This window comes from Saccopteryx bilineata, chromosome 4 (assembly GCF_036850765.1).
Source record: "Saccopteryx bilineata isolate mSacBil1 chromosome 4, mSacBil1_pri_phased_curated, whole genome shotgun sequence".
NCBI classification, from domain to species: Eukaryota; Metazoa; Chordata; class Mammalia; order Chiroptera; family Emballonuridae; genus Saccopteryx; species Saccopteryx bilineata.
This window is the reverse complement of record NC_089493.1, coordinates 78,510,149-78,534,241: the sequence shown is the minus strand read 5'-3', so window position 1 is coordinate 78,534,241 and position 24,093 is coordinate 78,510,149. Positions and strand designations below refer to the sequence as shown.

The 24,093-nt window shown below is 48.2% G+C and overlaps 2 protein-coding genes across 8 annotated transcripts in view; one reads left to right on the top strand and one right to left on the bottom strand.

Moving 5' to 3' along the window:
- The window catches only part of STARD9 (StAR related lipid transfer domain containing 9), a 165,493-nt gene extending 158,644 nt beyond the window's left edge, over positions 1-6,849 (top strand). The window contains exons 27-33 of the mRNA XM_066276929.1: positions 3,089-3,206; positions 3,350-3,468; positions 3,707-3,771; positions 3,889-4,091; positions 4,303-4,382; positions 4,613-4,771; positions 5,265-6,849. Of these exons, the coding sequence (XP_066133026.1) occupies positions 3,089-3,206; positions 3,350-3,468; positions 3,707-3,771; positions 3,889-4,091; positions 4,303-4,382; positions 4,613-4,771; positions 5,265-5,366 (846 nt within the window). The 3' untranslated portion in view covers positions 5,367-6,849. The remainder of the gene's footprint in view (positions 1-3,088; positions 3,207-3,349; positions 3,469-3,706; positions 3,772-3,888; positions 4,092-4,302; positions 4,383-4,612; positions 4,772-5,264) is intronic.
- Positions 6,850-9,238: 2,389 nt separating this feature from the next.
- The window catches only part of CDAN1 (codanin 1), a 29,640-nt gene continuing 14,785 nt past the window's right edge, over positions 9,239-24,093 (bottom strand). For 2 of the 7 annotated variants that reach the window (XM_066276938.1, XM_066276939.1), the window contains exons 12-29: positions 16,885-17,005; positions 16,603-16,749; positions 16,322-16,488; positions 16,053-16,130; positions 15,545-15,632; positions 15,246-15,335; positions 15,006-15,060; positions 14,649-14,782; positions 14,466-14,569; positions 14,048-14,206; positions 13,640-13,703; positions 13,388-13,466; positions 13,057-13,205; positions 11,534-11,641; positions 11,347-11,410; positions 11,045-11,226; positions 10,673-10,780; positions 9,239-10,004 (exon numbers count right to left, since the gene is read on the bottom strand). In XM_066276938.1, coding sequence (XP_066133035.1) covers positions 9,879-10,004; positions 10,673-10,780; positions 11,045-11,226; positions 11,347-11,410; positions 11,534-11,641; positions 13,057-13,205; positions 13,388-13,466; positions 13,640-13,703; positions 14,048-14,206; positions 14,466-14,569; positions 14,649-14,782; positions 15,006-15,060; positions 15,246-15,335; positions 15,545-15,632; positions 16,053-16,130; positions 16,322-16,488; positions 16,603-16,749; positions 16,885-17,005 — 2,023 coding nt within the window. In that variant the 3' untranslated portion in view covers positions 9,239-9,878. Of the gene's footprint in view, positions 10,005-10,431; positions 10,545-10,672; positions 10,781-11,044; positions 11,227-11,346; positions 11,411-11,533; positions 11,642-13,056; positions 13,206-13,387; positions 13,467-13,639; positions 13,704-14,047; positions 14,207-14,465; positions 14,570-14,648; positions 14,783-15,005; positions 15,061-15,245; positions 15,336-15,544; positions 15,633-16,052; positions 16,131-16,321; positions 16,750-16,884; positions 17,006-24,093 lie in introns of those variants that run through there. The other 5 variants (XM_066276940.1, XM_066276941.1, XR_010731312.1 and 2 more) reach the window with 4 other exon arrangements.

Genomic DNA, 24,093 nt, shown 5'->3' with positions numbered 1-24,093 from the left:
ACTGCGCCACGACAGGCCAGGGTGTTGTCTAGTTTTGTTTTGTTTTAATTTTTATTTATTTATTTATTTTTATTTATTTATTTATTTATTTTTTGTATTTTTCTGAAGCTGGAAACGGGGAGAGACAGACAGACTCCCGCATGCGCCTGACCGGGATCCACCCAGGGGCGACGCTCTGCCCACAAGGGGGCGATGCTCTGCCCCTCCGGGGCGTCGCTCTGCCGTGACCAGAGCCACTCTAGCGCCTGGGGCAGAGGCCAAGGAGCCATCCCCAGCGCCCGGGCCATCTTTGCTCCAATGGAGCCTTGGCTGCAGGAGGGGAAGAGAGAGACAGAGAGGAAGGAGGGGGTGGGGGTGGAGAAGCAAATGGGCGCTTCTCCTATGTGCCCTGGCCGGGAATTGAACCCTGGTCCCCTGCATGCCAGGCCGACACTCTACCACTGAGCCAACCGGCCAGGGCCAATCCATCTTTTTCTTTCACGGTTTCTGGACTTTGTGCCTTGTTTAGGAAGGCATTTCCCCCACTAGGAGATTTTTATTTATTTATTTATATTTTTTTAGGTGAGAGGAAGGGAGATAGTGGGGCAGACATTTGCATGTGCCCTGACCAGGATCCACTCAGAAACCCTATTTTGGACCAGTGCTCAAATACTGAGCTATTTTTAGTGCCTGAGGCTGATGTGCTTCAAGGGGGCTATCCTTAGTGCCTGGGCCACACTCAAACCAATCAGGCTTCAGGAGGGGAAGAGGGAGAGAAGGGGGAGAGGGAGGCAGGGAGAAGCAGATAGGTCACTTCTTCTCATGTGTTCCCTGACTGGGAATCGAACCTGGGACATCCATACACTGGGCCAACACTCTTATCTACTGAGCAACTGGCCAGGGCCCCCATTATGAGATAAAAAAAAAAATATTTTCTTGTTGTAACATTAAATTCTCCCCCACCCCTTATATTTTTGAGCAACAAATCATAACTATTTTGGCATGATTTATGAAATGGGTCTCTGATGTAACCTTTTTTTCAGATGACGATTCCATTGACTCAGCAATATTTATTGATTCATTCACAGAGGTTTATTTTTGGAAGTCATTAATGTGGCACTGGGAGCAGGTAGGATCATCTAGGAGTATATTATACAGTGAGAAAAGAGGGCCTACACTTGAGTCTTGAAAAAAATCTCAAAATATCAACTTATATATGAGGAGGATGAGCCAACATAGGAAGCTGGGAAGGAGCACCAGAGAGGTAGGAAGTCAGAAGCCTGGGGTCTTGGGAAATGAGTATCTCAAGTGAAAGGAAGAGGTTGGCTGAATGGAAGTGTGCTGAGAAGCTCAGTAAGTTGAGAAGTGAGAGTTGTTTACCAGATCCAGCTATGTGGACCTCATGGTGACCTTGGCGATTGCTGCTTGATGGAATTGTGAGGCAAAGTCTTGATTTGAGTAGGTCTTGATTCTAAGAAGGGAGAGAGAGGTGGGAGATGTCAAAGATGACAATCCTCTCAGGTTTATCTGTGAAGAGTGGTAGAGCAGAGAAAGGTTTTTAAAGGTGAGAGAGTATTTGCATACTTAAAAGCTAATGGGAAGCCTGACCAGGGGGGTGGCTCAGTGGATAGAGAGTGTTGACCTGGGACCCTGAGGCCCCAGGTTCAAAATCCCGAGGTCACTGGCTTGAGCATGGCATCATAGACATGACCCAAAGTTGCTGGCTTGAGCAAGGGGTCACTGGCACTGTTGGAGGCTCTCCCCTCCCTCAGTCAAGGCACATATGAGAAAGCAATCAATGAACAACTAAAGTGCCACAACTACGAGTTGATGCTTCTCATCTCTCTCCCTTCCTGTCTGTCTCTTTCGCTCTCCTCTCTCGCTTTAAAAAAAAAAAAAAAAAAAGGCTAATGGGAAGAATCTAGTGAAGAGGGAGAGGTGGAGGCAAGAAGTGAAGAAAGAGGTAGTGAAAGGCTCCTAAGGGGGAACGAGATCTTCATCTGCCTCAAGTCGGAAAGGCTACTTGTATGTTGCAGCAGGAGGACAGGAGGCGAGGGGGTGACTGTCTTTGTTCACCTCTTCTTACCTTCAAAGTAGCACTAGGTTAGGAACTGATGATAGGTAATAAGGTGGGTACCTGTAGACCCAGCAGAGGTCAAGGGTATGTCATTAAGGAACTGGCTGAGGTTAAAGGTGAGATGACTATTGCAGATCCAGAGGATTATACTCATCTGGCCCCAATTAGGACCTGTGGCTTAACTGTTGTAGTGTATTTAGGGCTGGGGCCAAGGGTCAAGTCAAGCTTTTCCCAGCCTGGAGACCCTACCCCTAATCCTACCTTCCACTTGGGTTTTGTTTGCTGCCCACACCAATCCCAGTTGTCACTGTGGTTGCAAAGGGTTCCCCCACCCACTGACTCCTCAAACCTGGTCCTCTCAGGCCCCAGTTCATTCTGATCCCAGTGTAACTTTCCTCCTGTTTCAAAAGCAACTTTTGAACCTGTGGTTTAAAGATTGAGGAGAGATTATCCAGGGATTGGTTTCTATTGCTGTTGACCTCTCATGCATCCAACATCCTGTTATCCCAATGGGGAAGTTCTTCAGTTTTGTTTTTTTTCTTTTTTTTTCTTAGCGTACGCATGTGCAAGAGAGAGACACACACAGACAGGGCCAGACAGACAGGAAGGGAGAAAGATGAGAAGCATCAGTTTGTAGTTGCAGCATCTTAGTTGTTCATTGATTGCTTTCTCATATGTGCCTTGACCAGGGGTCTCCAGCCAAGACAGTGACCCCTTGCTCAAGCCAGCAACCTTGGGCTCAAGACAGTGACCATGAGGTCATGTTTATGATCTCATGCTCAAGTTGGTGACCCTGCACTCAAGCTCATGAGCCCATGCTCAAGCCAGTGACCTCAGGGTTTCGAACCTGGGACCTCAGCATCCCAGGCTGACACTCTATCTACTGTGCCACTGCCAGGACAGGCAAGATCTAAAGTCTTTATGTTGGAAACTGTTGGTGTATTTTAGAGGCAGAGTAGATAGTTCTATACTGGCTTTTGGCAGTCTGCCTCTCTTTCTCTGCTCTTGTCTTGAGCATTTTCTTTTCTGCAGGGGGACACGAACTTGCCTGATCCTGGAGACTCTTGGATAGCGGATGTGCGGGGCTGTTCTACCATGAGGAACAGTTACCTGAATCTGGCTGGGTCTTCCTGGAAAAGCGTAGCCTACAGTGAGTGGGGGCATAGTCACCTGGCTGGTTTGGGGATTTGGGGGGCAGATAGATCTGAGGGAGTTACTGTCCCTCAGAAGCTGTAGCTTTCTCAAGGCCCTGATGCTCAATGCTGTCTCACAGCCTCCACCTCTTCGTTGTAGATGATAGAGCCTCTCTGGGCAGTTGCTGTTCTTTGTCCAGCATGTCCAGCTTGAGGACCTGCTTCTCCTCTTCCTACCAGGATTTGGCCAAACACATTGTGGACATCTGTATGGCTGATGTGAGGAACTGCTCCACTTGTCCCCGTGGTCCCTTTAACGGACTTGGCCGGGGGGGGGGGGGGGGGGAGACAACGGAGGCAAGGAGCAGGGCAGAGGGCCAGCAAAGCTGATGTGGCTTCTTCAGTGGCTTTCCATATTGACAAAAGGGGACTTCAGTAAATGCTGGCACAGGTGACCAACCCTTGGGTCTGGTTTATACCACACCCACTGATTTGGGTGTGTTCCCTGCGTCCCTAGGTAATGGCTGCTTGCTCAGATGATCTGCACAATCTCTTCAGTCGCCATGCAGCAGCTGGCTGGAAGTAAGTTCCTTTCCCTGTGTCCTGCTTGCCTCTCTCCTTTCCCATCTCTACTATGTGCTCCTCCTTTGTGACCTTGGAAACCATTTTCACCCCCCTGCCCTGTACTCGGTGCCCCAGCTATCAGGGTGAGGAGCAGGAGGTGCAGCTCTACTACAAGGTGTTCTCTTCTACTCGGCATGGCTTCCTGGGGGCCGGTGTGGTGTCCCAGCCTCTGTCTCATGTGTGGGCAGCTGTGAGTGACCCCACCCTGTGGCCTCTGTACCACAAGCCCATCCAGACAGCAAGGCTGCATCAGCGGGTGACCAAAAGCATCAACCTGGGTAAGCCCAGGGAGGCTTCTGTGGGCCCTGCCTGGGGGACAGGTAGCAGGTTGGAGGCTGGATACTCAGATTGCCTCCAGATTGCTCAGGCTGGGTCCAGCCGAGTGTTGGGTTGTGGCATGATGGGGTGTTGGGGTTCCCTGGGCCAGGAAGGATTTAGCACTGGATCTGTCTACACAGCTGCTGACTCTCCCCATCTCTGACCCTCCAGTGTACTTGGTGTGCAATCCTACCCTGTGTGCCCTGAAGCAGCCACGGGATTTCTGTTGTGTCTGCGTGGAAGCCAAAGAGGTGCCTGCCTTGCTGGTGGTAAAGATATTGTGGGAAGAACTTGGATTGGAGTGTTCTGAGAAGCAATCTTGTGGGCCTTGGGTCCTCTGGGGGAAGAAAGGCAATTTGGGTGGGGGTGGGGGTGATTGAAGCCTGGCCCAGTGCTGCCTTCCACGATACTGACTGCATTGGAGCCTGTGCCCATTTAATCCACATCATATAGGCAGACTCACATTGCTCTCTCTCTCCAGGGGCACCTTTCTATCATGGCAGCTCAGTCCGTATATGACACATGCATGCCAAGACCCAGCAGAGAGATGGTCCGAGGGGAAATCCTGCCCAGTGCCTGGATCCTGCAGCCCCTCACCGTGGAAGGAAAGGAGATCACCAGAGTTATCTACTTGGCCCAGGTGATGCACCCCATGAGGCCAGCCTCACAGCGTGCTTTGAGTTGAATTCACAGCCACGTGGCAGTTTTGTTTGGACACTCAATATTCAGTGTCCAGTTACAGTAAGGAGTATTAGTGGAGAATCAAAGAGGAAAAATGAGAGTAGGTCAACCTTCTCTGAAGCTGCTATTACCAGAGAGCCCAGCAGCCTACCTCCTCTGGCTGTTCCAGGGTCCTCAGGAGATAGAGTCACTGTGAGGCAAAGGAGCAGCCTCAGCAGAGCTGAGAGCATGACTCATTCGACTGCTCCTAGTTCCCTGACTTGACCTTTGTCATCTAGGCCCATGCCTAGATCTCAACAGCAGAGCCCAGGGCCTGTAAATTCCAGGACCATGGTCAGTCTGGGTTTCTTCATCATGACAGCCGTTGGGGGCTACTTTGTGGCTGACGAGTGCCCCAGCACACACTCAGGTTTGTTTGCACCTTTGACTCTTTCCTTTCTGCTTTATTTCAGATAGAACTTGGTGCTCCAGGTTTCCCCCCTCATCTCTTAAGCTCTGTCATCAAACAGCAGCCACTGGTTATTGCCAGACTGGCTTCGTTCCTTGGTAGTTAGCATCTCACTGTCAAGATGGCGCTGCTGAGATTCAGGCCCAGGACGCTCCAAGGAAACTGGGGCAGCTCAGTACTCTCTGTACCCTGATGCAAGAAGAGCCAAGGCTACCTGCTGTGCCAGCTGGGCAGACAGCACTCAGTCCCAAGTGGCCAGTGATGCCCAGTCAGTACTTGGTCACAGCTGGCAACTCTGCAGATCATGGGGGCCTGAGCTCCGGGCCCTGGCTGTCCAGGGCAAATGACGCTCCACTCACCTTCTTAAAATTTTCACCTTTCTTTCCTGTCTCTGGGACCCCATGGCAGACAAGCTGCTCAAGGATAAGGATTGGACACAGACAACAGCAGCTGCGAGACTGCAGTGCTCTGGCTCAGTGCTTCCTTAGCGTGGCCCAGCCCTTGGGCTGGTAGGGAAGCAGCTATGGCTAAGACTGCTCAGAAAATCTGCCTCCAGCATTCAGGTCCACTGTGGGATGGAGTGCTACCCAATGGAAAACTGGTTTAAAAAAGTTGCACAAATCAGAACAATTTTTCAGAATCATTTCTCGAGTTTTTTTTTTTTTTTTACCAGACTCCCTATTATTAATTTTTACTCCCCTCCTTCTTCCTTTTCCTCACAGGAGAGGACATTTGGGTCTTCTCCTCAGTCAGGGGTATTGACCAATGCTTTGTCATGGAGCTGTCACTCCAGAGCTAAATAGATGAGAAGACCACTGTAGAAAATGGCTGGACAGATTTGGGATCAAGTTGGGGCCTGTCTCTTTAAAGGAGGATGGGGTGGTTAGGAGGTGGGTAGTCAGATGATGGCTGCTGACAAGGCAAGAGGAATTTCAAAAAGATGAAAAACTGTCTTTTGAAGATGAGAGAGAACATAGTGGGAGTCCTAGAGGAGGTAAGTGATTAGTTACCACGTTCAGAGCATTGGTTCTAGTCTTCAGTGGTGTCGTTAGCATTGACGCTGCTGCTGCAGCCCTACCTATTCTAGGATGGTTGGAGAATGGGTTTTCTTCTGCCTCAGCCTGGCTAAACTGAGCTTTTGAATATTCTGTATGGTTACCTGGAAGTGGTAGGATTGAGAGAGACTCACTCCCAGCTTTAGTTCTGAGGCCCAGACTCAGTGGAAGAAGGTGACCATATGGAGATCAAGAAGATGCGGTAAAAAGGTTAATTTCTATGGCGTACAATGGAGATACGTTTTTTTAAAGGTGTTTGCAGGACTTTTTCTCTTACCTCAAATTAAGTTATTTATATAATATTAAATGGTTTTTCTCTTTTTTTCTCCCCCCCCCCTTTTTTTCCAAGTGAGAGGGGAGATAGATTTGCACATGTGCCCCAACTGGGATCCAACATGGAAATTCTGTCTAGGACCAATGCTCTGCCCATCTGGGGCCATGCTTGCAACTGAGTTATTTTTAGTGCCTAAGGTGGAGACTCCACAGAACCATCCTCAGTACTCAGGGTGATGTGCTCAAACCAGTCGAGCCATGGCTGCGGGAGGGGAAGAGAAAAAAATGGGGGGGGGTAGAGAAACAGATAGTTGCTTCTCCTGTGTGCCCTGACTGGAATCGAACCTGGGACATCCACACACGGGGCTAAAGCTCTACCACTGAGCCAACCAGCCAGGGCTATATTGAATGTTTTTTCAATTACCTTTAAACTTTTTATTTTGGGGGTATTTTTGGTGACAATGTATTTAACACCCTATTTATATACTCCCATCTTTTCATATAAATCTCTTACCAAGACTGCTAATTGAATGATCAGAACACTTGCAAATTAAAAGTCTGATATGTACTTGTATTAGTGAAGATATCCTGGGATAGCCTAAGTGTGTCATTTGAACTCAGAATTTAGCCTAGAGATAATGATGGCAGTAACTACTCATGGCCCAGTTCCAAGTTATACCATTTATACAGATGTACTGAGTGCCTGTTCCATGAGTTTGGCACTGCTTTAAGGAGAGTAAATAGCAACCAGATCAGTTGCCCAATTATGGCCATCTGTAGTCTAAATATGTACCAACAATGAGGGAAGATTCCAGAGCAGTCACCACGTTTAACAGTGACCACAATTCCTTGGAAAGTAGCTCTTTAACAAGTGTGTACCTCTGGGGCTTCTGAGGCAGAGCTAGCAGTGGGAATCTGAGCATATGGGTAGCTCAGAGGTAACCTTTATTCCCTTACTGGAGAAGCCACATACCAGGCCTGTGCTGTGAGTCTCAGCAACCTAAAGAATATTAACTGAGGCTGATATAGCAAAATGCAAAAGTGTTAGATAATCCACAGACTGAAATGATCATGATAAAGTTAGATTTTGGTTTAGGTGATTTACAAACTGCATTGTGCATCAGAATCACCAGAAGGATTTGCTACACCCCAGGCTGCCCCCTCCCAGAGTTTCTGACTCAGTGGGCCTGGAGAGGGGCCTACATATTTGTATTTCTAGAAAGTCCCAGGTGAGCCTGAGACTGCTGGTCTGGGGACCACATTTTGAAAAACACTATTTTTAACAATTAATGGAGAACAGATGTATAGAAAACGTAATTAGTTCACCAACTCATTAGCTGCCTCTGTAATTCCTGTTATTTTACTACCTGGAATAGGCCTTTAAAGCTCACACTGGCCAGGATTAAGTTTCCTAAATTGGGCCTCTGCTAAGTGTAACTGAGTGGCCTTTAACCCACCATACTTGGGCCTTCAGGCTTCCACCTCTGCTGGTCTCCCCATCCCACCTCACTCAGAGCTGTGTGTCTGAAGTAACTGCTTCTTACCTTGGGGCTCAACTTCCTGAGGTAGTGCTTTTGTTCATCCACCTCTAATGGGTACAGAAAATTGGTTCCCAGGCATTCAGAACTTCCTGAATTTCTGTATAAAGGCCTTTGAAAATGAAGAGATTAAGAAAGAAAGTTCAGATGTAGAAACTTGTGAAAGGAGTGAATGTGGAATGAGCTGAGGGGGAGGGAAAGGCATAGGCCCTGCCTGATAGGGCAGAAACATAATCACAAAGGGGTAATTAAGAAACCCCCCAAGGAACTTTGAGTAAAGGCTCCCCACCAGCTTTACTAAGGACACACAACAGACCCCTCCAGGCCCAGACTCTTACCCTCCCTTGGGTCAGAGATCTCTTGGAACTTTTGCCTCAAAGATAGACAAGATTTTATAAACCATTTCAGTAAGGTTCACTGAGTACCTTCTCCCTCCCCAGTAGCCTGAATCTCGGCACACACTGCCAAAGCAGAAAAACCACATATTTTACAGGACCTTAATGCATAGTATTATCAAGGTAGTGCTTGCTTAGTCAAAACCCAGTGGATCATTTAGATACCTAGAATGCTTTTGTTGAGCCAAATCCCCCCCCCCCCCCCCCCCCCCCCCCCCCCGCACATGCACGCATCCCTCAGCCCTACCAAAACAAACTAGAAAAGCTGCCCTACCATCTAGTTTACTAGTTAGTATCTGGTGAGAACCTTATCCTAACCAGGCGTCCCCAACCTACGGGCCGCAATGCGGCCCCCTGAGGCCATTTATCCAGCCCCCACTGCACTTCTGGAAGGGTACCTCTTTCATTGGTAGTGAGAGGACCACTGTATTTGGCAGCCCTCCAATGGTCTGAGGGACAGTGAACTGGCCCCCTGTGTAAAAAGTTTGGAGACCTAAACCATTCAGGGGTGTTCCACAGAAGCCAATACTGTTGGTGATAAATTAACAGACTCTGGAGCCTACGGGCCTTCCTATGTTGAAACATTGGGCACTGCTAGGTGGTCTCGCCGCTAGTACAGTTCTACCCTGGCAACACCCATCTCCAAGCCCAACCCCAGACTTTGCAGCTTTCTACAGGGAAGAATCAAGTGAAAATAATGAGACATAAGGCCCTCAGTAAAGAAGAGTTTATTTAAAAAAGCTCTTGAGTATTCTGCACCATGCTTGGCCCCTGGTTGGAGCTAGGGTCAAGAGTTACCTGCACAGGGCTGACGGCAGGGAGGTGCAGGGGTAGAGCCAGGTTTCTGTTGGGAGTGCCCACCTCATCTGTTGTGCATTTTTAAGGAGATGATAGTCCAGCTCCTGGTGATAAGAAAATGTAGACTCCCAAGATTCACGTTTTAACTTTCCTCACACGTTAAGCAGAAAGTCATTTGCCTCTGTCATGATTAAGAGATGCTGGGATAGCAGCAAGTGGGACTCAAACCCACACATATCATTTCATTTAGTATCCAAGTGATAAGTGCCAACTCTTCTGCTCAAGGACCGGATTCTAGGCTTTTCCACTATAATCCTGAATCAGGTGAACCCTTCTCCTTCTAGGACTCAGGGTAGCGAGCCTGCAGTCGGTGAGAGGCCAGGCAGCCACATACTTCCTTCACATAAGAGCAGGCAGATTCAGCTACTCCTGCATCAGCAAAGGTCAGCAGTGGGCACTTGAGGTGGCACTGGGCTCCAGGACCGCCTCCTGAGGCACAGTCAGGCGAGGTTCGCGGGTTCTGGTGAGACTTCACAGCAGGACCACTGTCTATCTAGCCCTAGCTCTGGGCCAACACAGTCCCCCGGTTTGGCTGTACCAGCTCACAAGCTCTTAGCTGGGGTTCTGGCATCTGGGGCTCAGCTAGAAACAGGTTGAACAGTGTTGCTAATTCTTCAGAGAAGTCCTGCAGTGAGCAGAAAAATGACAGAAAAAGCAGATACATATTCTGGATTGGTCATCCTTTTTACTAAAAATCGCAAATATCAAGCCCTAGCTAACGAGTAGACAACTTACCATCTTATATTTTCCAACTGCCTTCCACACTGAAATAGACCTGAAACCTTGTCCCATTAAGTACTCTGGGATGCTCAAATTCTGGCAGTGGGACTAAACTCTTAACAGGAGGCTCAGAACCATTTACTGAGTACTTAATATGCACAATATTAGTTCATAAACTCTAGAGAGAAGGTATAAAATGATTCCCATTTTATGGTTAAACTAAGATGAATTCTTTGCCCTAAATCACAACATTAAGTACTACATGAGATTAAAATTCAGAGTATCAATTGAAAACCCCCCACTCACTATGCCATGCTGCTTTCCAACTATACCTGCCTTCCATCTTCCCTTCCTCCACTGACACGGTCCTTCATACAGTAGCTGCTCAAATGTGAAGAAAAGCCACCAGAACAGCTACTCCATTTTAGGGTGGTCCTGAAGATACCTGACAAAATCCACTGAGCTTTGGAAAGATGCTAAGAATGCCAGGCAACATCACTTGCCCCCTTTCAGGTAAAAGGGACATACAATACCTGTTCTCTTTCCAGGTAAGAGGAGATGAGGATACCTTACCTCGGGCCATTGGGCCTCACGGAGGCTGTCCAGGCAGGCCTCTATCTCTTTCCGTCCCATCAGACCTTTCTCTACCAGTTGCCGGAGCAAGAAGAGTAGCAGGTCCCACTGTAACACACATGCAGGAGGTCAGGGTGGCTAGGAGGACTGCAGTCACCCTGACTGATAAAAAGGACAGAGCTGCTGAGGCAGAATGAGGTTAACCACAACAGGAGTCCATTTCAGCACAGAACAGAAAGTACAGCTGCCAGAAAAGGGGGAACAAAAGAAACAAGCTCATAATGTTTGGGGTGAGGGTGGTGGGTATGAGAACATGACCCCAGAGAGCTAAGAAGCCTGTCTGCTCCCTCTCTATCCACCTCTGTGACTTACCTCTCTCAGCCGAGTGTCTGCCAGAAGCCCCACATTCCTTGGGCTCAGCAGCAGCTGCAGCGGAACAGGCACCTGAAAGTCGTCCTTCCACAGAGAAAGCAACATATGCAGGAGCCTTCGAGCCTGTCCTCTCTCCAGCCGGTGCTGTGCTGGGGGCCCTAGGACAGGAATTTGGTCTGCAACTAGGGAAAGAGAGGAAAACCAAGCTTTAAGAAATAGAGGCAGGATCAGGAAGAGCAGAAGTTAGTTTTGTGTTCCAATCTTGCTTGTACCCAATCCTGAAGATGTGATAAAAGACATACCAAGAAGGGATGCTAACTCCACAGAACACTTTGCCAGATGCTGCTCGGCAGGTGGGCACAGGAACTGGGGAAAAAGCAAGGAGACCCTGGGCATTAGCACCATCTATAGAGTAGCAACTCTGAGCCAATGTGGTTCTGGTTATTAGGAACAGACAAGGACACACAAGCGCATAATACCACGTCTTACCTGGCGGCACTGCAGTATCTGACCCATGTGACCTAGGAGCTGCTCAAGATGCTCTGGGGACACTCCCTCCTCAGGGTCCCGGGGCCCTGCGGCCACAGAAAGCACATCCTAGAGAGAGGAGGGGCAGGAGCAGAGTGAGGCCACAGAGAATGTGGCTTGGGGTGGGGATCAGCCAGTGGAGAGAGGCAGAAGGAAAAGGCAGCCAGGGTGCTTGGGGTTGAAGTGTTCAGGTCAAGGTGTCCTTAGACTGAGGGCTGGGTTAGGACAGCACAGCTGGGAGAAGCAACAAATGGACAACAGAGGGAACAGATGGAGCAGGTAAGCTGAGGACAGCATACTGCCAGAGAGTTTAAGAGATGTCATTTGTCTTGGGACAAAGCCATACCTGGCCAATTCCCAGAAAGTATTTTATTCTGAAAGAGTTTAGGGGAATCATTCTACTGCATATATATAATATTGTCTATCCATCTCAGGAGAATCAAGATTTTAGTACATAAATTCTCTGTATATTGAAAACCAGTAGCTAATGGCCACTTAGCCTTTCCTTCTCTCTCCTAGTCTTCAATTTTATAGTCATTCCTTCTTAGTCCAAAGTCCACATCTTTACTCCTACACTACTGTCCTAGACCAGGGCAAACCAGTAAATAGTTAAGGTTTTGTAGTCTGTGCCCCAGCTACTCAGCTCTATGCCATAGAAATAAGCAGCAAGCTGGAATCTGGCCAGTTGGCTTTTTGCAGTCCTTGGCTCTGGATAGTCTCCGATTTTTTTAAATCAAGTTAAAAGCACTGATAGATTATTCTTACTGCCTGTAACTAAACAAACATCAACTCCCACAAAGAACATTTCTGAAATTACATCCCAATACCAGGTGACTGTCCCTTCAAGACTCCCACTACACTGGATAGTCATTCACCACCCATGCCCATCACCATCTGTGGGATATGTTAATGTAGTTAAAAATCTTACCTACCCTTTGCCCTTTCAGGTGATTCAAGTACCAAAAGTCAAAAAGGCCTGACCAGGCAGTGGTGCAGTGGATACAGAATTGGACTTGGACGCAGAGGACCTAGGCTCAAAACCCTGAGGTTGCCGGCTTGAGCGTGGGCTCACCAGCTTGAGTGAGGGGTTGCTGGCTTGAGCATGGGATCATAGACATGACCCCACGGTCGCTGGCTTGAGCAAGGGGTGACACTCTGCTGTAGCCCCCCAGTCAAGCCACATATGAGAAAGCAACCACTGAATAATTAAGGTGTCACATGAAGACTTGATGCTTCTCAACTCCCTCCCTTCCTGTCTGTCCCTATCTGTCCCTCTCCTCTGACCCTGTCAAAAAAAAAAAGTGGTTAGGAAGGCCATTTAATTCAACCCTGTCCTACCTCATCCCATTCAGTGTCAAACAAAATGGAACGAGCTGGACAACACAGAAAGCTGTGACAAATGCTGGCACTGATGTGAGAGACAGAAGGCCAGGAAAAGAGCAGGGATTGGGGAGAGGAGCCAAAGGGAGTAGGGAGCCGTGTACTTTGATCTCGGAGATGAGGTGGGAGGGGAGGGGAGCATGGTGCTCACAGGCACGGGAGCAGCCCCTCCGCTCCCCCCGGGCAGCTGGGTCAGGACCCTGAGCTCGAAGCACGCGACTCACTGCCGCTTTCACCTCTCTCCTGATCAGCGCTGTGGGTCAGAGGAAGACAAAGAAGGGGTCACAGAGCAGCCCTGCATGGGCCCACCATGACTACCCATGCTCTTCACTATTTCCAGCTGCCTGAGTCCTGTCTCCCCGCAGATGGCCTCCAACTTCCTGCTAGTCCACTTCTGAAACACTTGATCAGCCATTCCCCTTGTCTGGACCTTACCTGTGATGTTGGCTGACAACCAAGCACAGGCTTTCTCTGTTGCAAGCCCCACAGCAATGTTCTCTGCGCTGCTTAGAACCTGTGATACAGAAGGACTAGAGTCAGGGGCTAGGGGAGGGCAGGGATGATGACAGATGCCCAAGTCCATGACATCCGACCCATCACCAGCAGCCTCACATGCATGTTCACAAGCACACACCTCTCCCACACCAACCGCCCAGCCCGCTAGCTCCAGGCCTCCTTCCTACGTACGGCTGCCGGGGTCTCCTCAGGGAGCAATGCCCGCACAGCGCCAGGGCTCTTCTTTTGGCAGAACCTACAAAGAGACAAAGAAGGTCAGTGATGTCTAGTTATTCCAGCCTGACTCAGAAGGACATGTCCTGAGTGCACCCATCATGTGCGCAGGGATGGCTTTGCCCTGGGGGAGCACTATCAGGCCTCTGGCTCCACCCACATGCTGAGAGGAACCAGGAACCCTAACTACCTGCTCTTCTAATACAACTTGGACTTTGGGTTCCCAAAACTCTAACGCCAAAGATAGCTTAAAGAGGGGCAAAAGAAAATAAAAATGAAAAAAGGGGGATAGGGAAAGGATATGGACTAAAGGATATGAGTGTGAAAGCTAAGAGGCGAGGGTCCAAATAGACTGGCATCTCTTACTCCCGCCCCTGGGTCAATGCCTGGGCCCCGTGGGGGCACAGCTGGGAACACAAGATCTCCAACAGCTGGGCTGGATCTCCCCCTTCCTGTCCCTGCGTCACCAGCTGCTCCTGAAGTAGTGACTCTGCCTGGTGCACCAGATCTGCCACCAGTGTGGCCCTGTAGCAGGGACAGCAATGTTTGGAGGTAGTTGGAAGGGTTGAATCAGAAAGGGGCTGCAAATTCAAGGAAATTTGGTCAGAACTAACTTCAAAGAAAGCAGTTTCAGCCACCCCACCCTCAGCCCTTCCTCCCCAACCCCCCTCAACTGACTTCAGTTTGGCAACAAGATATTAAGAGTTAAAAGGGAAAAAATGGTAAAAGAATGAGCCTGGTACCCTCAACACCTCTATTCTCAAACCCCTCGACCCACACTCACTTGATATGTTTGACACAGTTAGAGCCGATTCTCTCGGCCACAAACTCCACAGTCCTGCGCAGGGATGGTGGCTGGTTGTGGAAAAAGGCTTGGGCCAGCTGTGCCTATGGGGGAGAAGCAGCAGTGCAGTGAGGGGTTTCCTTTTCCCCACTGGGTGGCCCCCGCCATCACCCTGCCCCTCACCTGCAGCCCCTGGGTGGTCCGGGGAGGCTGGGCTCCCAGGACAGTGGTGGTGGTGGGGGTGATTTTCCTCACGAAGCCCCCACTCCGCCCACTGCTGCCTGATACCCACGAAGCAAGCAGTTTGCGGAGCTCTCCTGCATCAGGGAAGACGAAGTGCTTAGTTTCAGAACCCCCACCCCCACCACAAGCATGGTGGACTTTAAGCATTTGGGAATAACGAGGCTGAGGCACATGGAGAGTACCTAACAACATAACACACATTAGGGTGTTAGGTCCACGGGGTGCCTTTTGGGTACTCATGAATGGACAGGCCAAGGACTAAGGACCCTTGGGTAGGGCAGGACCAAGTCTCCTCACCAATATAGGGGCAGCAAGTGTAGAGCAGGTGCTGGTCCACCACAGGCATGCCATCCTGGGGGAGAGAACAGGCCAGAATTGGGGAGGCAGCAGGCTTCCCTTCCTTTCCACTGTGCCAGAAATTGGACAGTCAGGTACAAGAATTAGACAAGAGTTTAGTCTCTATCCTGGTTTGTTCCTGCTGGGGCTCAGACAGCATGCCTATGGACCTCATGGCTCTGGCTGGACCTTAACACATACCAAACCATGCTCTGAAGCTTTTGTGTCCATCTCAAAGGCACCCAACTGACTCTCTTCCAGAAAGAACAGGTCCTCAGGGACTGTGGGAATCTGAGGAGAGATTAAAGCAGTATAAGCTCCAGTCAGCACTTTTGATCTTCACCACACCTCCTACCTCATGGTTTCAGGATTTAGGCAACCTTCCTCTGAAACTTCACCTTCTGACCCCAACCTTGATCAGAATCAAATATTGTCCCTCTCAGCATCGCCAGCCAGTGGTCGCCCGCTCCTTTCCCGATCTGGATCCTCACTCCACCAACCTGGAAAAGCCAGCCCAGGACAGCAAGCAGCAAGAGCTTGTTCAGGAAGCACATCTCCCCTTCACTTTCCTTTGACAAAACCAAGCTCCTAAAAGGTAAATGAGGGTATTAGCTGAATTTGTGCGAAGAAAGCAATGAAATGAAGTAAAAGTAAGCTATGGCTGAGAAGGTAATTCTCAAAAGCAGACCTAAAAGGGACTGTTGTTGTGCAGGTGACAGGATGTCCTCAGTGCCCCTTTTCTGATCTGTATTTCCTCTCAACTGGGCCACAGTGGAAATAGAAAAGGGCAAATAACTACCCAATGTCTCTCCTTGTGGGCCAAACCCAGCCTCCCCCCTTAGGACCAGTTATGACTATGGTATCACACAGAAAGTACAGGTTGCTCAACTCTTCATAAACATCAGCCTCAGCCTGACCAGGCAGTGGCACAGTGGATAGAGCATTGGCCTGGGATGCAGAGGACCCAGGTTCGAAACCCTGAGGTCACTGGATTGAGCACGGGCTCACCAGCTTGAGCTCAGAATCATAAGACATGGCCCCATGGTCGTTGGCTTGAGCAAGGAGTCACTGGCTCGGCTGGAGTCCCTGGTCAAGGCACACATGAGAAAGCAATCAATGAACAACTAAGGTGCCGCAATAAAGAACTGATGCTTCTCATCTCTCTCCCTTCCTGTTTGTCTGTCTGTTCCTATCTGTCCCTCTCTCTCTCACATAAAAAAAAGCATCAGCAACATTCTTCCTGCATCATTCTTAGGTCTTGCCCTTTCTCTACTCACCGATGTAGGTGTAGCAAGAGAGTGAAGACACTGCGGTAATAGTCCAGCATGGGAACGATATGGTCAGCCAGGGACAGGAACTCCACCAGCCAGGGCACTGTGAGCACTGCTCGGCGGGCCCGCAGTCCCTGCTGTAGCAGAGCATGAACATCCAGGACTGGGGGCACCTGGCAGAACCGGAAATCACTCAGTGGGTGGGTCCCAGAGGGCCGGGAAATGCCCTCTAACTCCAGTGCCTTGCGGCTCCTCCCAGTTCCCTCCTTACCAGACCCCCTATTCACCTGGCTCCTCAGGGCCAGAATGGAGTCCTGGAGCTCACGGGTTGGGGGTGGCTCAGGCCCCCGGTATGGCAAAAAGGCCACAAAGCCCAGGAATTTAGCCAGAAGCCTCAGGCTGAGCAGCACCACAGCAAACTGCCTCCGTTCACCCTGCAGGGTGATGAGGGAAGTAAAAGGTCCTAAGCACAAGGCTTCTAGAATAAATCCAAATCTGTTAAGAGTTGTTGAAAATATTCCTCCCCTCCTAGTCAGAACCCCTCCAATTGCTTTTTTATGCTTTCTAACCTGCCAGTCCACATCTGACTCCCCATCTTCATCACTGGGCTCAGGCTGAGGCAGGACAAGGCCATTGAGCTCCCGGATCTTCAAACTCAGACTGTCCATGAGATGCTGATTAAACTGGAAGCTAGGAAAGGGTGCAAGAAAGGAAAAAAAGGTAATGGAACAGGTGTAAGAACGAGAATAGAGAAGAGGTGCTCTAGACAGAAAGGCTCAGTGGGGTTGAGAGGGGAGGCCAAGAAGCAATGAGGTTATTCATGTGGTGAAAGAACAAGGAGATCTTAACCTTAAGATGATGAGGTAGGTAAACACTGTGCTCACCTCCTCCCATGACCACGTCAAAACAACTAAATTCTATAACCATCATGGAGAACCACCTGAAGACTAGCTCAACAGAAGTCCTACACCTAAGCCACTTTAAAAAGAAGCCACTTTGAGACTGGTAGAAGGGGTGGAGACACTGAATGGGCAGGTCCCATGTGTGGTGCTTACGAATCAGGAGGGCTATCTCAGTTGCAGAGGACCCCCCAAGGGGCAAGGGATCACAATCCCATTCCAGGCTCCCTAATCCAGACTACCAGAGCTGGCAAGTCCTTATGGTGGTGGTGCAGTGGATAGTGTCAACCTGAAATGCTGAGGTCCTAGGTTCGAAATCTTGAAATTGCTGGTTTGAGCATGGGCTCATCTGGCTTGAGTGTAGGCTCACCAGCTTGAGCGTGGGATCGACATGATCACATGGTTGCTTGCTTAAGCAAGAGGTCACTGGCTCAACTGGAGATGCCCCCCCATCAACCCCTGTATGTGAAGCAATCGATGAACTACTAAAGTGATAGAACTTTAATTTGATGCTTCTCATCTCATCTCCCTCCCCTCCCCCCCAAAAAGAAAAAGGCTGTGAAAACCAGCAGGGATTGCTTTCCAGTGAGATGGAAAGCTGCTGGAGTCCAGGACTTCCTTTTTAAGGGGCCAGCGCATAGACTCACTGGTTCTCAAACTCACTCGCTCTGGCTCCCAAACTCACTCGCTCTGGCTCCGGCATAGCAGTAACTAGACAAGCTCCAGGGACATACCAGGAAGAATTGAATTGACTAGCTTCAAGGCAAAGGCTGGAGGAGAAAAGGTCAGGGCAGTTCTGTCCAGAAATGGAAATGCTGGCAGGCACCACTGTTTCTTACTTGAATTCTTCACCCCACCCAGCTGGAAATCTGTGCTCTGTATTATCTTGGCTAACACTGTTCCCCTGCCCTGGTGATTCCCTGAGACCCCCGTGCTACCCCTACTTGAGTGCTTGGCTTAAGCCACTTCCAGCAGCTTTTCCATGCCAGTGGTCTACCTTGACTTGTGTATTTTCCTAAACTCTCTCAAAGGTCCACAAAACTCAAAAATGCAGAGGCTGGGCCCTGGCCGGTTGGCTCAGCGGTAGAGCGTCGGCCTGGTGTGCGGGGGACCCGGGTTCGATTCCCGGCCAGGGCACACAGGAGAAGCGCCCATTTGCTTCTCCACCCCCCACCCCCTCCTTCCTCTCTGTCTCTCTCTTCCCCTCCCGCAGCCAAGGCTCCGTTGGAGCAAAGATGGCCCGGGCGCTGGGGTGGCTCCTTGGCCTCTGCCCCAGGCGCTAGAGTGGCTCTGGTCGCCGCAGAGCGACGCCCCGGAGGGGCAGAGCATCGCCCCCTGGTGGGCAGAGCGTCGCCCCTGGTGGGCGTGCCGGGTGGATCCCGGTCGGGCGCATGCGGGAGTCTGTCTGACTGTCTCTCCCCGTTTCCAGCTTCAGAAGAAAAAAAATAAAATAAAAATAATAAAAATGCAGAGGCTGGCCTTGATGAGTCCTGAACTCTTGGAAAGTGACCCCAAGTGGCCACTGGTCTCAACTTGCATTGTAATTCCCATCAAATAAGCCTGGCATAAGTGGTAGCCAGTTTTAGATTGGAACATAACTCCACCAAAGTGGCCAAAGCCCAAAACAAGTGGTGGCTGGCCTAAACTCACACACTGTGATGACCACCAAAGGGCAGCAGGCCTTGGTTTACAGCATAGCTTCTCTCCCAAGCACTGCCAAGCCCAAATGTATTAGCAACCAAATGTAGATCACTTTGTAGTTCCAATCAGGTAGCCCCAAGCCAAGCACAGAGGGTGGCTGACCTTGGCCTGCACAAGAGCTGCTCCTAAGAGGCTCCAGAACCAACACACCAGTGGCTGGCTTCAGTTCACATCAGAGCACCCGCCAACCAGTTCCACAAACAACACAACTGAAGGGGGGACTTAACTGGTACCAAAGCCCTGCTATAGTGACTCTAGCTCCATGGGGTCAGCCCCTGCACAAAAGCTGTCCACTATAGTTGTGGCCAGCCCTGACAACCAACAGACTTAGTGTAAACACCTTATGGAATGGCCAACAGCAATCAAGGCTCAACTATAATAGAAGGGCACACACCCTCTGCACAAAGGACATTCCTGAAGCACTCAGCTCAGATGAAGGGGGAAGACAATGCCACTGAGCCCACAGAATACCTATCACACAAGGCCACTATGCCAAAACAGGGAGATGTAGCAAATCTACCTAATACAGTGGTACCTTGAGATATGAATTTAATTTGTTCTGTAACCAAGCTTATAAATCAGTCAACTTGTATATCAAACTGCCAATACTGGACCCGTGTGCCAACGCGTCAACTAGCGCAGCTTCCCGAATCACGACTTGTACCTCGGAATTTTGCTCAGATCTTGAACAAAAATATGGACCGAGTCGCAGCTCATATCTTAAAAAATTCATATGTTGGGCCCTGGCTGGTTGGCTCAGCGGTGAAGCGTCGGCCTGGCGTGCAGGGGACCTGAGTTCGATTCCCGGCCAGGGCACATGGGAGAAGCGCCCATTTGCTTCTCCACCCCCCCCTCCTTCCTCTCTGTCTCTCTCTTCCCCTCCCGCAGCCAAGGCTCCACTGGAGCAAAGATGGCGCGGGCGCTGGGGATGTCTCCTTGGCCTCTGCCCCAGGCGCTAGAGTGGCTCTGGTCGCGGCAGAGCGTCGCCCCTGGTGGGCCTGCCAGGTGGATCCCGGTCGGGCACATGTGGGAGTCTGTCTGACTGTCTCTCCCCGTTTCCAGCTTCAGAAAAATACAAAAAAAAAAAAAAATTCGTAGGTTGGTCTGTTTGTCTCTCAAGGTACCACTGTATATAGAAACAAACATAGGGAGGCAGCCAAAACGAGACAAAAAATGATGTCCCAAGTGAAATAAGAGGAAAGACTACAGAAAAAGAACTAAACAAAATAGAAACAAGCAATCTACCACATATAAAATTCAAAATACTGGTTATAAGAATACTCAACTGAGGCCCTGGCCGTTTGGCTCAGTGGTAGAGCGTCGGCCTGGTGTGCAGGAGTCCCGGGTTCAATTCCCGGCCAGGGCACACAGGAGAAGTGCCCATCTGCTTCTCCACCCCTCCCCCTCTCCTTCCTCTCTGTCTCTCTCTCTTCCCCTCCCACAGCCAAGGCTCCATTGGAGCAAAGTTGGCCTGGACCCTGAGGATGGCTCTGTGGCCTCTGCCTCAGGCGCTAGAATGACTCTGGTTGCAACAGAGCGACACCCCAGATGGGCAGAGCATCGCCCTCTGGTGGGCGTGCCGGGTGGATCCCGGTCAGGCACATGCGGGAGTCTGTCTGACTGCCTCCCCATTTCCAGCTTCAGAAAAATACAAAAGAAAAGAAAAAAAAAAAAAAAGAATACTCAACTGGGCAAGAAGGCCATGTGACAAAAGGCCAAGCAGAGATCAACTGTTTTGAAATATAAAGAAGAACCAGTCAGAAATGAAGACCACAGTAACTAAAATAAACAATATATTAGAGGGAATCAACAGCCAATTAACTAAGGCAAAGGACTAAATCAGTAATCTGGAAGACAAGGTAGAGGAAAACACCCATTCATAACAACAAAAAGAAAAAAGAATTTTAAAATATTACAATAGTTTAAAAGACATCTAGGACTACATTAAAGGTACCAACATTTGCATCACGGGGGTACCAGAAGGACAAGAAAGAGAACAGGAATTATAAACCAATTTGAAGAATTAATGACTGAACACTCATCTAATCTACTCCTATATAAAGGAAATAGACACAGAAGTCCAGGAAGCACAAAGAGGACCAAATGAAATGAATCCAAAAAGGCCTACATAAGACACATCATAATTAAGCCTGACTAGGCAGTGGTGCAGTGAATGGAATGTCAGCCTGGGATGCTAAGGACCCAGGTTCAAACCCCCGAGGTTGCCAGCTTAAGTGTGGGGTCACCAGCTTGAGCATGGTATCATAGAAATGACCGCATGATTGCTGGCTTGAGAAAGGGGTCACTGACTTGGCTGGAGTCCCCCAAAACACATATGAGATATCAATCAATGAACAACTAAGGTGCCACAACTTGAGTTGATGCTTCTCATCCCTCTCCCTTCCTGTAGGTCCCTCAACACCCCCCCACACACACACACAAAATTAAAATGCAAAATGTTAAAGACAAAGAGAGAATCTTAAAGGCAGTAAGAGAAAAGCAGTTACCTACAAGGGAGCTCCCATAAGACTGCCAGTTGATTTCAAAACAAATTTTGCAGGCCTGATAGGATTATCACGAAATTATCCCAAGTGAAGAAAAGCAAAGACCAATGAAAAATATTGCCCTACTCAGCAAGGCTATCGTTTAGAATCAAAGGACAAAGAGTTTCCCAGACAAGAAGCTAAAGGAGTTCATCACCACTAAACGAGTATTACAAGAAATGTCAAAGGGACTTAAGATAAAAAATATGAGTAAGAAAAATAGGAAAGAAAAAAAATCCTCACTGACAAATACAAACACTTAAAAAAAGCAGTGGATTGCCCTGACAGGTAGCTCAGTTGGTTGAAACATTGTTCCAATATACCAAGGCTATGGATAAAAAAACAAAAACAAACAAAAAAAAAACAGTGGTGGATCAACCAACTATAAAGCTAGTGCAAAGGTTAAAAAGCAAAATTAGGAAGATCGTGAGTAATTACAACAATATAGAATATACACAAACACACACACAAAGAAGTAAAAAATAACAGAAAAACTGAGGAGTAAAAATTGTAGTGATTTTAGAATATGTTCAAACTTAAGTGACCATCAACTTAAAACAGCTTGGTATATATGAAGTGTATGTTAACCACAAACCAAAATTCTACAAGAGATATACAAAATATAAAGAGATAGGAATCCATACACAACACCAAAGTCAATCATCACATTCAAGAAAAGAGAGGAAGAGAATAAGGTACAGGGCACTACAAAAATAATCAGAAAACAATAAAATTACCTATCAATAATTACTTTAAATATAAATGGACTAAATGCTCCCGTCAAATGACACAGGTTGGCTCTATGGATAAAAAAGACCAGTACATATGCTGCCTACAATAGACCTACTTTAGATTGAAGGATACATACAAACTGAAAGGGATGGAAGTTTTCATGCAACTAGAAGTGAAAAAAAGCCCGGGTAGTAATACTTATCTCAGACGAAATATACTTTAAACAAAGACTGTAACAAGTGACAAAGAAAGGCATTTCATAATGATAAAGAAATCAATACAATAAAAGGATATAGGCCCTTGCTGGTTGGCTCAGTGGTAGAGCTTCAGCCTGGTTTGATTCTTGGCCAGAGCACACGGGAGAAGCAACCATCTGCTTCTCCACCCCTCCCCCCATTCTCTATTTTTTTCTCTCTCTCTCTCATCCTCTCCCGCAGCCATGGATTGATTGGTTCAGCATATTGGCTCCAGGTGCTGAGGATGGCTCTGTGTAGCCTCTGTGTCCAGCGCTAAAAATAGCTCGGCTGCAAGCATGGCTCCAGGTGGGCAGAGCATCAGTTCCAGAAGGGGGTTTCTGGGAGGATCCCAGTCTAGGTACATGTGAGAGTCTATCCTCTCACTTGGAAAAGAAAAATAAATAAATAAAAGTAAAAGGATATAACTCTTTTTTTTTTTTTTTTTTTTTTAGGATATAACTCTTGTAAACATATATGCACCCAATGTAGGTGCAACTAAATATATAAAGCAAATATTAATGTACATAAAAGGAGATACAGATAGTAATCTAGTCTTAGTAGAGGATTATAACATCCCACTAACATCAATGGATATATTTTCCAGCCAGAAACAACAAAGATAGAGCAGCCTTAAATGAAACACTAGACCAGATGGATTTAAACTTGTATTTTCAGAGCACTTCAACCCAAAGCAGAATATACATTCTTTTCAAGTGCACAGGGAGCATTTTCCAGGATCGATTACATGTTTGGCCACAAAACAAACCTCAAAAAAATTAAGAATACTGAAATCATATCAAGATCTTCTCTGACCACAATGGTATGAAACTGTATAGTTAGAAAACTGAAAAATATTAAGATGGAGGCTAAATCACATACTACTAAACAATGAATCTGTTAACAACAAGATTAAGGAAGAAATCAAAAGGCACCTTGAGACAAATGAAAATGAAAACCCAAATGATCCCCTGAAAATCTATGGGACACAACCAAAGCATTCTAGAGAAAAATTCAGAGCATTACAGGTCTACATCATGAAATGAGAAAAATCTCGCTCTGGCTGAGTACCTCAGTTGTTAGAGCATCATTCTGATACGCCAAGGTTGCGGGTTTGACCCCGGGTAGGACACATACAAGATTCAACCAATGAATGCATAAATTAGTGGAACAACAAATTGATGCTTTTCTCTTTCCTCTCTCTTTAAAATCAATAAATTGCTCTGGCTGGTAGTTCAGTAGATAGAGCATCAGCTTGGCTTATGAATGTCCAGGTTCAGTTCCTGGTCAGAAGAGCCCATCTGTTTTTCCATTCCCCCCCTCTTGCTTTTCTCCCTCTCTCCTCTCTCCCACAGCCATGGCTTGATTGATTTGAGCAAGTAGGCCTCAAGTGCTGAGGATGGCTCTCTGACCTCCACTTTAGGCACTATAAAATGGCTCAGTTGCTGAACAACAGGGCAATGGTCCCAGATGGGCAGAGCATTGTTCCCTAGTGGGCTTGCCAGGTGAATCCTGGTTGGGGCACATGTACGAGTCTGTCCTCACTCACTAAAAAAAATAAAAATAAACCAAGAGCTGCTTCCTTGAAAAGATAAAAATAATGACCAACTTTTAGCCAGACCATCAAAAAAAATGAGAGGGCTCAAATAAAGAAAAGTAGAGCCCTGGCC